The sequence below is a fragment of the Platalea leucorodia genome (genome assembly GCF_965183815.1).
Source record: "Platalea leucorodia genome assembly, chromosome: 1".
Taxonomy (NCBI): Eukaryota; Metazoa; Chordata; class Aves; order Pelecaniformes; family Threskiornithidae; genus Platalea; species Platalea leucorodia.
In genome coordinates, this window is record NC_138823.1 from 40,801,022 (window position 1) to 40,817,135 (window position 16,114).

Below are 16,114 nucleotides of genomic sequence, written 5' to 3' on the forward strand. Positions count from 1 at the left end.
TGTACCACATTATCACATGCTGAACACATTTTAAAGTATTCTCAGTCTCTCATGCCCCTTTGAAGGAGTAAAGTAGGGGTTTTAGTGTGCATTTCTGTAGAGTTACTTAGAGTGGAAAATATGAAGGTAATTCAAGGTTTCTCTTCCTGCCTAGTCCCTTGAAGACAATCAGTTCAGCATTTACAGCCACTAATCTATAAAGAATATAGCAGAAAAATGCTATTAAAAAGCCACAATGCAAATACAGAAAGCGAACACCAGTTGTGATGTCCCTAAACACTACATTCTATAATTACATCTCTGCATATCATGGGTCACTTTTATTAAAAGCATCATTACTACAGTTGGCAGCAATTTACATCTTATCTTACATGATAGCAGTTTCCAAAGAAAAAAAATAAAAAGACATCACAACAAAGAAAAACAATACATTTACAAAGTCATGTCTGTAAACTTCAAGGCTAGTTTAGAGTTGAGGTAATGCTGTTTAGCTTTGTGGCTAAAGTAACAAAGTCCTTTAATTTAAAAAAGGTACCTGATTTTTTTCTTTTTGTTTATACCAGTGCATTACAAGATCACGAGACGATTAAACTGTAGCTTTATCCTGTAAGAACCTTCTCCGCGGGTTAATTTCCAAAAGGTACTCTTCACATTCAACAGCTGCCTTATTATTGCTGCGTCTCAAGACAGAGACATTCACACTATCATGAAGATTGTCAGAGAGAGAGTGTGTGTGTGGGTGTGTGCGCGCATGTGAGCGGGTGAACTCCCATACAGTCAAAATGAAGCGCGAGTACGATATGTATGGTAAATTTCATCTTGACCTTCACAGCAAAAAAAAAATAAAAATAAAAAAATTAAATATATAACTTCATCCTTCCTTTAAGCAGCACTTCCTTCTATTAGTGCCACTTGATTACAAATTGCTGCTTAATTCATAATACCAATGGTACCAAAAGAAAAAAAAAAGCAGAGCATTATGTCAATTTCCTTAAAAAGACATGATCACCTCTCAAATTTCATCTCTCCTAGGGATAATAAATAATGCACTGCACAATACTTAATGACCAAGATACCTTTTGACACATCTGTATAACATGACTTGAACTTTTTTTTTTTGCTACACTATGTTACAGAACAGCTTATAAAAACTAAGTATGGACATTAACTGTGAGTGTAAACAGTAGGACTACCACTTGTCAAAAGTTTAAAACACTTTAACTGTAACTGGTACTGGTTATTCATCGTTTTCATTGTTTTCTATTTCTTCCCCCCCATCAAGTGAGTCTAATTCTTCACCCTGTGCTATTTCATCTTCTAAAACGGAGGAATCTGCAGTTTTATCAAGGCTCTCCTCTGCATCACTGCCTTCAAGATTTTCTTCATCTTTAAAGGCAGTTCCTTCAGTTTTGTCAGTAGCCTTCTCTTCGTTGGAGCCCACTGCGTTCTGAAGTCCTGCTAGTGCTGGGAAACCGGGCAGAGTCAATCCTCCCAGTCCTGGAGGTAGAAACATAGATGGATAGAAGAGGCCAGGAGCCATGGTAGACAGCAGGAAAGGATTGAAGGCCAGAGGGTTTGTGGGCAATCCAGTGTTGGTGGTGGTGGTAGTGGTGGCAGTGGCGGTAGTCGCCGCAGTAGCAGCACTGACAGATCCATTCGCAGAGTCAGTAGCAGAAACAGTGTCTGTGCTTTTCTCAGAGTCTTTGTTCTCCTCTTCATTCTCATTTTTCTTCTCTTCAGCTTTTGAGGCGCCATCCTCAGTCTCTCCTTGACCGGAAGCAGTAGTGGCATTTCCAGTAGTAGCTGTTATCGGGTTATTCAACAATCCGCTTAGTCCAAACATATTGGGCAATCCTGCCATCCCTGGCAACATCAGAGGCAACATGGCAGCCGGATTTTTAGCATCCCCCCCAGCAGCAGCAGCTGTTGCTAGCCCTGGCGGGAAGCCCATGAGGCCTGCAAGCTGGAGAGACTGCAGGTTCTGTAGGTTCTGGAGGCTTGTGAGGTCCATTCCAGCAAACAGACTGTTCATTAGTAGTGGGTTGATTCCCGAAGTTGATGCTACAGCAGCAGCTGCTGCAGCTGCTTTGGCAATTTCACTTTTTGGCCTTCTTCCTCTTCTGCTTGCTCCTTCCTCCCTCACAACAGGTCCAGTGAGAAGACGGTCAAACATGGACTCCGGAACAAAACCCTGAAAAGGGGATGCAAAAAACCAAGCTTTATTCTCAATCAGCTTTTATAGCTTTCAGCAGTTAACTGATGATGACGGAAGAAACAGAAGGGATTTCAGCATACTCCAGAAGCGGTTTCTTTTTCAACCCTGGAAAATCACGACTAGCTAGCTACTAAAGTGAACGGCAGTAGGACATGTAAGGAAAACTGAAGAAAGCAAAGTCACAGATTTTTCTACATTTAAACACAACAGTAAAACAACATGTGCTGAAACTCTTCAGCTTCATTAAAAAAAACCCCACCCTGATATACTGCAGTTTTGAGTTTGTACCTTTGTACTTCATACTGAACTTCAGTATAGTGATATTTTATTAAAATGAGTATTTGCAGAATTGAACTTTTTCGCACTGTTGTAAAATAAAAGGCAGAAACCTAATCCTTTGATGCTGCCTGTTACCAAGATGACAAATTCTATTTGTATTATGAATATAACAAGTATTTTCTTAATAGTTCCTAGTGTATGAATACCTGTGTTTATTAAGGGTTGTTGCTTATAAGAAAAAAATAATGCAAACCAAATGCTGAAGGCTGCCTTACTGTAGCTGATTTTTGAGTGTACTTCAACCCCACTCTGCAGCAGCCTCCTATCACCATCATCCCTGAGCTGGGTAACTCCCACCCAGACACTACAATTTCCTCAGCTCAAAACCAGCTATGAGATAAAGACTTAATAATCCATTTACACAGCCTTCAACTTTTCTGTGCTATAATCTACAGTGAAACATGGAATAAGAGTTTCACTTACAGACTGTTTAACAATGTCAGTCCAGTCTGGAGCAACAGCAAATTCAGGATTTTCTTCCAGCCATCTTGGCAAGTCCTTCATTGGAGGGGCCATAGCTCCACCCATCTAATGCAAAAGACAAGGTTAATACTACAAAAAAACCAAAACCAAACCAAAACAAACAACTATTTATATGGACATTTTCTATCTATGTACTTTCATATCCGAAGAATGGCAGTGAAGACTTTCAGTTCAAACTGCGGGAAAGCTACATGGAAACCAGCTAATGATACTAGAATTGAGAATATCGCGTTTTATAAAAGATACAGTAAAATGCTGCAGCTTAGGCAGGGCTAGTAATGAAATTCGTATCTGATGTAAGGAAAAAGGTGTGCTATATAGTTTCAAAAAGTAAGAGTTATTTACTCAAGTGATTAATATGAACATATCAGAATAGCAAAGAAGGAATTAAAGGAACTGGGGAGTACATTCCAGTAAGAGTAACTGTCAGTGCCAAATTATTGAACTTTTTAAAAGAAAGCTTGGAGTAGAAAACCTGCTTTCCACATGCAAAGACACTATTAAAGACCTTCATTGAACTAACTTGATTTTTACCTTTTTTCCGTTTCGCTTATTTACAACAGGTACCCTTTCTTCTCCTGTCAAGGTGTTTATATCCAGTTTATTAGGGTTTCGACATCTGTGTCGTTTTTGTTTCGGCTTCTGAAATGGGGAAAACAGCACATCTGCACTCTTCTGGAAAGAAGAGAAATGTATTGCTTTTTAGTTTTTCATTTTCTTGACAAAAATCACCAATCATGGAACCCCTTCTCACAACAATTTTAAGAAGGGACCAATTACTTTGCCCTCAGATTATCTCAGAAAAATCTTTTTCTTATCAGATGAAGAAATTCTTCAGAACTTGACACCAACACTGTTTTAACACATTGTTATATACAAATATTAAGAAAGGAAAAAGCAACCCATACACCCCAGTGCCACTTGGGTGTTTAGATACTATATTAAGCATGGCTAAAGAGAAAACCTCTACTGAAAACCAACAGTTACAAGATCCAATGACTATGCTCAATGTGAGGAAATTAATTTTGATGTCTGTTGAACTAACTTCTGTATTAATATTAATAAAGCAACAACGCTTTTACAATCACATACTTACTGGTACATAACTTGGCATATCTACAGTGTAAGTAGGATGCAATTTAAGCCATTCAACTAAATCCTTGTTTTTAGGAGCATCCTCTCCCACCAGCCTGGTCCCATCCTCTAGATTGATTACAGGGATGCGAGTGTCTGGGTCCAGTTGACCAGGAGATGGAATGTTCCTTGCTGGTAGGGCTTCCATATCTTCTTCAAAAGCTTTGGTCACTTCTGCATCCTCCTGAAAACATTAACATCTGTATTAATTCTCACTTCAAGGGAACAGTTACCTGGGAGAAATAATGTCAGGGACTGAAACTAAATGCTCAAAGAGATTTTGCATACACAGGAGTTAATGGGGTTTACATATTCATACTATGTAAAGCAATACTGTTACATTAGGGAATTCTATAAATTTAGCATCCTTGAACGTTAAAGAACAGAGCAGTTTTCGGGCGTTTCCAGTTATGGGCCCCCAAGATCTCCCCTTTCTACACAGTAAGAAAGACATACTTAAGCCTCAAAATGTATGTTGTTATAAATATATTATGTTTTGCTAAAAAAGAAATAGTCTTTTTGAAAGTACAAGCTACTTAAAACTCAGCCACAATTTGCTAGAGTAAAAACTTGATATGAACGATATGAACACCATTTGGTTTGGTTCAAAAAGAAATAACAGCTTTAAATACAAAGAAAAAGCTGGTTGGGTAAAAACTGTACATTACTATTAGGGAGAGTATAACAACACTTTAAACTCACATTCAGAAAGTACTAGACACAGAGGAACAAATATGAGACAAAAAGGTTGCTGTCTTACTACAGTCAATGATGTCCGTTTGTTGCTCATAAATAACAGATCAAGCCCTTCTACATTTTTCCTCCTTCCTCTCCTCCTCTTCATGGGTGGTTCTCCATCTATTAAAGAGCCATTTAGTAGATGCCTTGTGGGTGTGCGTGAAAGACCTGCTTGCAGCAGCTCCATTTGAGTTTTAAAGGCATCAGACACGGGTGTGGAGACATTAGGTAAGATAAACTTTGAAGTAACAGATGAAAAATTTGAGGTAGAACTTGTTGCCTCTCGTGAGGCTTTTGATAAATCTACAACCTTTTCTTGTCCATTTTCTGAGACCACCTGAGACTCACGTAACTGGGCAACCATTTCCATAAGATTTCTCCTCTTGGCAGCTCTCTCAGCCTCAATTTCAATCTTTCTTCGTCTCCTCCTCCTCTGACGTGGAACCGATAAATTGAGTGCATCTTCCTAATGAAAAACGAGCATTTCCAAACATGAGAAAAGCTCTGTTTGCCATGCTGAATTTAAAATAAAAGTCCAAACATGTAACTCTGAAAACAATGCCCTCATTTTATTCAAAGAAACACTTATTTATTTTTCCGATTTTATTTAAAGAATTATATTTTTTGGTTTTTGTTCTATTATGCAAAAGAAGTGCATGCAAGATAAAATATTTTATGTAAGAAAGAGAAAGATGCAAGCCTTGCCTTTGATAACTGCGGAGAAGCAGTGATATCTTCACTGCCACTGACACTGGCTTGACCAACCATGGAGAGCTCGGCAAAGCTCCTTTTTTGTAGGGGGCTGTCCACAGCTGTTGGAGTATACCCAGGTATGAGCCCCTGGAAATCAAACATCTGGCGCCTATTTACTGGCCACTTCCCTTTCAGCACTGCTTCACAGATGTTGTCTAATCGGTTGATCATTACTCGGTCCTGCATAAAGGAAAAGTATGTAATGAACCTTCAGTGTGAAAGACGCCTTTTAAACTCAAGTACAACGGCACAGTCCAGCTTCTGAGGCTTAAGAAATACATTCAAAAACAACTATTCTTGCAGGTCAGGATAAACTGGTCGCCTTACAAGAAGCTAATAAACAGACAATTTCGCAGAATAAAACAATCACTGGAATTTAAAAGCTGCATTTATACTAGGGGGAAGGAGGAAGACAGACCAAGTTTTCTGTATGACAATGTACTAACTGCCAAATTTAACAGAAGCTCACTATTGCTTTACATTGCAAAACTTCAGTAGTTAGCAAAATCAACAGTTAGGAAGGCAAAACCAAAACATCTGCAATGAGCACCTTAAAGCTGCAGTTCTCGAGATCCAAGAGGCTGGATCTGCAATTCTGTCCTAGGAAGTGGATCCTCATTAGCGTCACTATTAATAAAGTTCAACATTATGAAATGGGCACCAACCTAGGGACATCTAATGAATGTCAATTTTCATTCCACGCCCATTATCACTTCAAATTTCACTGAAGCGTGCACACTAAAAATCTCTAATTATGTTTATTAGTCTACTTATGCTGAACCTATACAGATGAAGGATTTTTTTTTTTTACACTATGACTGGAATAAGATTTTAGTCCATGTTTCCAAAATACATGCTGAAAGCAAAAGATGATGAGTATCATTCGATTTTTTTCTATTTCAGTATTCAAGCACATTCTATGCTAGCCTGCCTGAAGTAGTAGAAACTTCAGAACTATGAGAAATACTGCTGGTTAGGGAATATGAGCATCAGTTAGCTTCCTGAACAGCAAAACAGTACAAAAACCACTAGCAAATCTCAGCAGCTGCAACAGACTGCTTGCTTTCCCCAGGAATAAGCCTATTAAGAGCAAGGTTCCCCCGCCCTGCCCCCCCGTCCCAAACCAGATGGCCCTGTTATGGTGATTAGTAAGCTTAAGACTATTACTACTTTATTTCTCTCTCTACCCTTACTGCAAAGGAGAGTACTAAATTATGTATGGATTTATTACGAGGTTATGGTTTCGTATTTTTAAAAACATTTTATATTAGATAATTTTCTACATTGTTACCAAAATAAGATACAGCTTTATCCTATCTAAAACTGCTGCTTATGTTTGCAGGATACCTTAATACAATTACATCTGTCAACATTACATAATGGCTTAGATCATGTAGGTCACCAATACTCTTCTCCACAATCTCCTCACCTCAAAATAAAAAGGTGATCTTAGAAAACCTCTGCTCTTAACACTGCAGATTGCTCTGCAGACGAAATCTGTAATTCAAAATCATAAGTTTGCTTCCATCAATAGAGGTGCGAGAGGTGTGATTCTGCTAACGTAGTTATGGAGCCTGTAAGAACTCATGTCTGTCAGTAGTTTGTTGTTTTACTAAATTACACTATTTACAGTAAAGCAATTCCTTTCATTTCCTCTGCTAATTTGTGTGAAATTGAAGAATAAAATGCTATTCCACAAATCATTCATAGAAAAAAGTCCCTTGCCTACTGGAAGTGCAGAATTGTACAAAGCTCACTGTTATTTTGCAAACATATCTCCTATATTTTATCTGTATTGAAAAAGACACATGCCATTCTACCCCTAACCAACCTTAGGCCAGAAAGAGAAGGCAAACGTTCTCTCATGAAGCAGCTGAACCACAGAGGGATCCCCATCTTCCATGTAGAATCCATCGCGTGTTTCATCCCTTGCGGTACTCATAGAGGCATTGCTTTCTTCGTCAAAATTCTTACCCTGAGAAACTGCTCCTGCTGAATAACAACCATGACCAGGCATTAACTACAGAAGTTCCCAACCACCCCATGTCAACCCAACTAGACAGGTTAAGACAACCAGCCTTGACGCAACATTTCTAACTTGGGCTTTTGTTCAGTAATTACCACAGCAGAGCCTTAGCCTTCTGCATTTGGCACAGAGACCATGCTTCTTGGCTCAGTAAGCTATCTTGGAAACCATCCCTTGTGGGGGAATACCCCGCTGATCCTGGAAGGTTTTTGTGAAAGCTTATACTAGCCACCTGATATGCGGAAGGGCAGAGGAACTGCTACCACATAGCCCATCCCAAGCTCCATAATGGCTCCGTGTGTGCCACTTCCCAGCTGGCACAAGTTACAACAGCTGTGGGGCTCATGCTAAGCACACAGAATTGATCTGACCAAGGCATTACCTTCAGGCTGGGAGGATTCTTCTGATTTATCATCATCATCCAGTTTCTCCTCTTCATCTTCTTCTGAACCTTTCTCAGAAATAGATTTTGGGTCTACGTCTGTACTCATTTCTATGTCTTTCAATTCACATTTAACAGAGCCAGGCTCAGCCTCAGCATCACAGTCCGGTTTAGTGTCCTTATCTGCAATATCTGTCTCCTCTTTGATATCAGACTTTTCTTTGGCTGCTGGATTTTCAGACCCTTCAACTTTAGACTCCGTTTGTTCTGTAGTCTTTTCTTCTTGTACTGGTGTGGATGGGACAATAGGTGGTGTTTGACTGCAGCCAGCACCCAGAGGGTTTACAGAAGAGACAGTATTTGCATTCCCTGTCCCTCTATTTTGAGCAAAGTTTTTGTGAGCCTCGAGAAAAGAGAGTTCAGGATCATTCAGAATGTGATAATCTGTCCTACTGACTCCATGTTTAGCAGCACCAACCAGTAAGTCTTTGTCATGTTTACCACACTCCCACCACTCTGGCAGGTCCAAGCTTGGTTGGCAAAGTTTTAGCCTCTCCCCCAGCTGCGGGTGATGGAGAACCTGTTCACGGATTTTCCGCAACAGTTCTATGCGATATAAAGTTCTAGAAGCACGCTCTTCTGTGATCGGCTCAATCATAGTGGAAAGATCAGGCGGTTCTGCAATGACAACGTTTTGTATTGTTTAACATCGATTAAACGTATACCCATTTCGAAGTCATTACACCTGGGCATGAAGTTTCCATAGTCCCACTGTTTCGTAACAGTCATGTTGATCCTTACAGTCAGGTAAAACTTACCATCATCCGGTTTGACTGGCATTCGGCACACTCGTCTACACATATTCACAAAGCCATTAAAATACTTTTCCAAGCTTTCATCGGACTTTTTATCAAGCCTGGCAAATGCTCTGAATTGATTCCAGTCAAATTGATGTTTCACAGGATCAAAAATAATTCCAAAAGTAGAAACCACACGATAAAAGTCAGCTTCTTCTCTTCTTGTCCATCTAGTCAAGGCAGAAGCAAGAGAAGTGAGGCCACTGAATAAATGAGAGTCCAAACATATTTGGGTGCCCCCAAACCCCCTTAGTTTATTCTTTCAAAACAGAAGGGCAGTACTGGTGACACACTAGCTCAAATGAGATTTAAAGAAAGACATAACTAAGAAACTCACTTTTGTCGTTTTTCAGTTATTATAGCTTCCCTTTCTGCTTCCAGTGCCCTCACTTCTTCCCGAGGCCGACGTCTCCTGCGGTCAGTCTTCATTAGTGCCTCTTGCCTCATTTGTTGCCTTTTATAGCTGCGCTGATAGGCAGTAATGAGGCGACGCAGACGGGTAGTCAGGGTTGAAGTGTTGGGCCAGTAGAGTTGGCCTAACTCAGCATTGCTTTCACTGTGCTTGTCTAGAGAAGAGAGAAGTATTTGTGCACTGCAAAATCACCACTAAACATTTCAAAGTTTCTGTGGCTAGAACCGGATTCCTGTTTTATCTGGTAAGAACATATGCCTCATTAATATTGGTGCATAACAAATTAGAAACAGGATAACTACATTGGTAGGAAATAAAAAAAAAATAGAATCAAACCATCAAACTCTAAGAACTCAGAAATGCTTGTGAAGCATTTAGAGATAACCATCAAGCATTATTATTCAATGTTATGAATGCAAACATATTATGAATACTGTAAGTATTTAAATTAATGCAATGCATCTTTAAGTATATTACTAAGAAGATCATTCTGCCTCTGAGGAAACACCTATGCTTATGATTTCCCACTTTATTCCCCTGTATTATTCTCACTTAAACTTGGCAATTTTCCTCCATACTGAGGAAACAACGTATCTCTGACTTCCAAGATTATCTCGGCAAAAACATCAACGGCTGCGTTATGAAACATCCTGCCTTTATCATCACAATTTCTACTATGTAATTAGAAACCGAGAAAGCCATAATGTGGATTAATTCAAAGACAGTAAATAATTATTTTGAAAAATGCGAAGCATTTAGAGAATCAGCAGTAAAAAGTTTACTGTGGTGTTTTCCCAAAACACAACCTATCCCCTCATGTGGTAATATAAACAGTCCACCTTTCGCTAAATGGTCCACTTTTGCCTTTGTAATTTCTTTGCTATAGTCTTACTTGCGTGTATTTCTATGGACTCCTCTTTGTCTTCTGGAGGTGAGTTTGCAAATTCCTTGGGGAGAAGACAGAAGTTATTTTAGTTTTCAGTTTTGACCATATGTTATCATTTCAGGAGAAAAATATGTCATCTCTCAAACACAGCAGCAAACCATCTTTGTAAGGTGTGTTTATCTGGTAGCTCTCAAGAACTGCACATTAAGATGAACATGAAGAATTGGTTATAATTATATATATTTGTAATTACAGAAAGTTGAAGTTCTTACATCAATTTCATCCTTGAAAGGAGTTCTGGTGGGCTTATATTCTGGATCTTCATCCTCTCTGTCAAATTCACCACTATAAAACATTTAAAAGAAATATTTTCAAGAAATATATTGGTTTTGAGAGGGGGCTGATTTTCTGGACAAAAGCAAAAAAGCTACAAAAGCCGTCAGTATGGTGTACCAAGTTACACATTTATATTTCATGCTCAAGTGTGTAAACAATTCTATGTACTTTTTACATCATATGATCACTTCAGATCCTCAGGCGAGATGTAAGCAAAATATGACATATGAACTCATGCCAACATATACAATCCTGATAAAGTTTATTAATTTTTTCATGTCCTCCTTACCCATCACCGCCATCTGCTAACATGTCTGTCCCTCTCTGCTCAGCAGCTATGGCCTTCGCATCAGGCATGCCAACCCGTTCCAGAAAGCACAGTGCTGGATCAGCTCTCATAGAATTGTACTTCTCATAACCTGCACGCAGAGCAGGAGACAAATTTTTTTTTTAAAAGCTATGACCAGTTGTGAATAGAATAGGTTTAGGCGGTAGAAGTACTATTTTCTGGATTCATGTATTTATTTTTAAATAAAACAAAGGAGCTGCCACTGTGCTGGAAACAACCATTTCATTCATATGATGAAATTTTTCATATTAGTAAATTCCATCAGCACAGAAACATTTTCACATCAATAACTTTAACAAATAGTAGATACTGAAGAAAGCATTCAATTTCATGTCTTTGTAAGGTAAAGTAAAAATCTTTCACAAGAGAAAAACTTCAAGTTTCCTGTATGACTTTCACAGTGGTTCTCCACATTCAACACTCCCTACTGGAAACATGCAGATGAGAATGGAAACACACACACACACACACACACACACACACACACACGCACACACATATTTTCTATAGCTCCAGCCCTGCTGGAACCCTCAGTGTAGGCTGCAAAAATGCTGTATACATGGGTTATACGTAAGGCCAACGAACCTGTCTTATTAGGTTTAGGATGATGCATGTCAGTAAGATGACACTGTTCCCTCTATGGTTTTCAAACTGCTGTTTGCTTTTTTACTGCCCAAGTTGACTAGATGGAAAATGGCAGATCCCAACAGTGCACTGCAGGAAAATGATTTTTAGACTAGACTTGCCTCAGCTGAGCCCACAAAACAGAGCTGCTGTACATAGGCAGAACAGCACAATTCAATTAGGATTTGTACTACAACACACTGCTCCTAACTGCTGTAGAGCCTCAAGCCAAACTGTAATCATGAAAGGTTTTATAAGCCATCATTCTCCCCTTTAGTCAGGCTGGGCTGCTGAGAATACCTCTGCGACCTCCAGAGAATTGGGATTATAATCAGGAATCGCTCACTGTATATATCATGCCAGCTCTGCATCCCCAGCCTTTCAAAGTTAACAAGGCTGCATCCCACTCAAGGGAGCCGGGAGTTCTCAACACTGACATTTGTGAAATATTGCTTGGAACAAAGCCCAGGAGGCACTTGTACAGATTAATAGCAGAGGTTAAGCCCACCGTCCACTTTGACACTGGTTGGCAGAGTTAGCAAGTGAAGCAGTGCTGGAAGCAAAGTTTATGGAGATCTATCTTACTATTTGGCTATTATTTAAACAAATATGGTTTTGTTTTATTTACAGCCAAGAAAGTAATGTTTTCTTCTCAAATGTTCTGCAAACATTTAAAAACAGCATCTGATATTTACAGCTCATATTAGGTTTTTAATGCAGGCAAGGAAAAAAGGGAGATACAAGCCAACAGTTCTTTGGAACAATACTTGTTAATATTATGACTGAACAGTCCTACACACAGAAAGCTTTACAACCGAGTTTTGTTCAGAGTGAGACATCACTTACCGTGTTTGAATACTCCTATTAAAAGGGATTTATCCGCCTCCTTATCCCACCAGTCTGCAGGAACTTCGGCATGGAATGGCTCAGGTATCCATACATCTACTTCACTGTAAAGACAGCGTTATTTACATTCTCAAAGGTATTTTACTAGACAAAGCTATTTAAAAATAATAAAAAACAAAGTGGTTCACGTTATTTTGTAAATAGGAATTGGGGGGAGGAGGATGGGGGGGGACGACAAAGACAGACACCAAAACCCAACACAGAAATTGAAATACCTGGAAAAATAATTAGGATGGTTAAAAAAAAAAAAAAAAAGAAAGAAAAAAGACCACAACAAAAAACCCCACCCCACAACAAAAAAACCCCCAATATTAGGCTGTTTTGGGAGTGGAATGACAATGGTTATCCAAATATGATTAATTTAAGGTCTTAGTGTATATATATATATTTTTAATTTTTTAAATTGAGATAGAATAATCCTTCAATATTAGCAGAACTGAGAATCCGCTTCTGTCATTTCCCACATCATTCCCTCCACCAGGAAAATTACCCACAGCGCTTGATAAAATAATAACGCTGCTTGAGAACAGACATTTAAGAGATAAAGTGTGACAACCTTTAAACGCTGCATTATTATAGTACGTGTACTTTACAAAAGCCAGCATCATAAAGCAAAAAATAAACCTGCACTTGCACTAACCTTGAGTCAGCACCCTCTAAGATCTTGTCCGCTTGGTCCCCTATAACTTCTTGTCGTAGATAGTAGAGCATGCGGACACGCAGCAGGACCCTGGAGAGGAAGGCAGAGGGGGGAAAAAGTTCTTAACTTCAGGACTGTTTGCCAACAGTGGCTTTTGGCAGCTGCTGCTGTTCATCCATCATCCTGCCAAGGCTGATTAGCCATGCTGTATGGTAGGCTTGAAGCGTGACAGATGGTGGCACATAATCACCTCTGTGTGGTGCTTTCTGCTGGCTTCCAACAGGCCTGCCTGGCAACCGCTTACACTGCACAGAGAGGGACCCAGCTCAGCCCGGCCCCGGCGCATTTCATTTAGTTCTACCTAGTGCAGCTTGTGAAGTTTAGACACGTACTCTACCACTGCCTCTGAAGTATTGAAGCAAGTTTGTAAACAACTGAGCAGATGGCTTTCAGTAACTGTTCTGCTTCATTATCTCATAAAATTTCCTCAGCTGCTGCCTTAATACCATTTTTGGAAGCACATCAGAAGTTGTAGGAATAAACGAGATATAAAATCTGGTTTTACTACCTTACAATAAACCCTCAATATGGAATGTCAGGTTTTTCAGATTATACAACTTTTTGCTTCCGAGAATGGGGGGAAAAAAAAATAATCCCCCATTTCCCTTGGGAGATATTAACTATTTTTACTCTTTATAGTTCAAACTGCTATTTAATTTTACCTGTGCACAACCTAACTGCTACAAGGAAGTGAAAAATCTTCATTGCCCATGTTCATTTTTCCCCATCCCTGCAATACTACAGTCATTTTTGGAAGCGCTGTCAGGTGGTGTGGTCACACTTGAAGCTGGCAGGAGAGAGAGGCAGGCTCTGGCTTTTCAAGGAGACTAGAAAAGAGGTCATCTCTGCAGAAAAAAGTATCTACCTGAAAATAATCCTGCTCTCCTATGTTTACCCAATTCAGGGCACCCCCTGCTGCCTAGTTCATGAAGTAAAATCAGTACCAGCTAAAACGGAGATTACTCAGCCTGTCCTCTCACTGTACCCAAATCCATCACGGCAACTGTTGAATTGCTGCTGCTCCTGGAACAGCAAGGGTGACCAGGGAGGCAGTAATCTGATCACCCACTTGCGTGAAAAATTTAGACCACCACCAGTTTTGAGAGCTCCTCATTAGAGATCTGATGCAACCGGAGCAACACCCGGTTTTACATGTGTTATTCAAGCAAACCTCGGAAGAGCAGGGATTTGAATGAAGGTCATGTCTACAATTCAAAACATGTCAGACATGCTTCTTTTTGTATGTATGATAACTGGGACCGGTAAGGTGTCCCTGCTCCCTGTGTGGCTATGTAAATAAGCTGTTGAGGGTCTCTATCATCTTAATATTAAGCAATAACAGCTGTTACATCAAACCAAAGAAGAGGAGCAGGAAAAAAAACCCAACATCAACCAAAAACCAGAGGCTCTTTGCACCTTTCAGCAGTCCTGTGCATTAAAGCAGCATACATGTTACATAAGAACAGGACACCAGTTCTTATAAAGCCAATTGCTACTGCTACCTTTTGAAGGAAATTACTCGGATTATTAATTGGCTTCCACCTCTGTTTGATTTTACCTGGGCTAAACATGTTGCTTCTACAATTCACTCACTTAGTCCTGGTGGATCTGGGAAGTGAAGGAAAAAGATAGCGACTGAAAACAAATTCTTGCACATTTATCGGTCTTCCCGATCCTTTTAATTGTTCTACTGTATTATTACTGAAGCAATATTTAAAAAAGGAATTTAAGTCTGATCTGCAAACTGATATAACAAGTAACGAGGACATGTTACCTGGGAGATTAAAATAATGTTACAGGAAAGAATTTAATTACTTTAAGAGCAAGTGAAATGTAATAACAGATCTGAGTAACAGTTTGGAAAAAATCAGAAAGCAATTTATTTGGATGTGCACTTGCTAACGTAATTCTATAAGTATCTGTTTTCATCAGCTGAGAATTAAGCATGGTTAGCATCTGGAAATGAGTTAATAAACCCCTTAAATGCCTTTCCTCCTTCACATCACACCCCCTATTGACAGGCCACAGGTACTTTTCAAATCAATAATTTCTTTCCAATAAACAGTATTAGTAAGACACAATATATATTAAAAACACAAAAGTAATTATGACCTTTCAGTAACACTGCATTACATCTGTATGGTATACATACAACGAAGAGTATAAATTTGAAAACAAAACAAAGCCCTCCAAACCTAAAAAGCAAACAACCTCCCCCCCAACCCCAAGACAAGATATTTTTGGGACAATGGTTAGGTTCAGTGTCTGTAATGGAGAATATAGTAAGTGAAACTGAGGTGGAGAACCAGGACACCGTCAAAGGAAGCTGACACAAAAATAACTAAGATATTACAAAACAAAAGCTAAAAGAATGTAAGAGGCATTCATGCAACATTAAAACAACGTAATATCCAAATCAAAACACAATGCTCTTTATCCCCAAAGGCTTTCAGTTTAGTAACATGTTTAGAATTTCAAAAATCAAATCAGGGCACTGATTCAGGTAAGAGAGCTCGGTGAGAAAATTTATCTCAAACAAAGGAGAAAAGAAGAAATATTCCGTATAATGTGGAGAGCAAGAGGGGAAGGGAGAAAAAGAACAAAGAGAAGAGATACACCCACACATAGGTGAACTACTACATTAAACTCTGGAAACTAAGACCTGAATATTTGAGTTTAACATCTAAGGAACAGAACTTTAAGGACATCAGCCTGAGAGACCCCACAAGAAGGGTAAGAAACAAACAGCTTTTGTTTAAAGATAGCCAATTGTCAAGAGAAATAGACTTAGTGTAGGGATACAGTCTTTCCTTTATATGGTAAAAAGAATAACCTCATCTGATTCCATTCTTATTTAGTAAGAAGAAAACAATTTTCTTCAGAACTGTGTTTTAAGCGCTGATCAGTCATAAAGAGCTTACAGAAGTAGCCAGATATCTGTTAAGATGATTATCCCCAAATTAAAAAGTAATAA

General features: G+C 39.1%; 1 protein-coding gene across 2 annotated transcripts in view; it reads right to left on the reverse strand.

Annotated features, from left to right (window-relative positions):
* Positions 1–352: 352 nt before the first annotated feature.
* CHD7 (chromodomain helicase DNA binding protein 7) overlaps positions 353–16,114 on the reverse strand; it is a 135,247-nt gene continuing 119,485 nt past the window's right edge. For both annotated transcript variants that reach the window (XM_082321021.1, XM_082321022.1), the window contains exons 24-38: positions 13,081–13,170; positions 12,381–12,484; positions 10,851–10,980; positions 10,498–10,570; positions 10,232–10,286; positions 9,265–9,493; positions 8,889–9,097; positions 8,071–8,748; positions 7,494–7,654; positions 5,615–5,842; positions 4,932–5,375; positions 4,134–4,355; positions 3,572–3,712; positions 2,978–3,082; positions 353–2,191 (exon numbers count right to left, since the gene is read on the reverse strand). In XM_082321021.1, the coding sequence (XP_082177147.1) occupies positions 1,238–2,191; positions 2,978–3,082; positions 3,572–3,712; positions 4,134–4,355; positions 4,932–5,375; positions 5,615–5,842; positions 7,494–7,654; positions 8,071–8,748; positions 8,889–9,097; positions 9,265–9,493; positions 10,232–10,286; positions 10,498–10,570; positions 10,851–10,980; positions 12,381–12,484; positions 13,081–13,170 (3,823 nt within the window). In that variant the 3' untranslated portion in view covers positions 353–1,237. The remainder of the gene's footprint in view (positions 2,192–2,977; positions 3,083–3,571; positions 3,713–4,133; positions 4,356–4,931; positions 5,376–5,614; positions 5,843–7,493; positions 7,655–8,070; positions 8,749–8,888; positions 9,098–9,264; positions 9,494–10,231; positions 10,287–10,497; positions 10,571–10,850; positions 10,981–12,380; positions 12,485–13,080; positions 13,171–16,114) is intronic.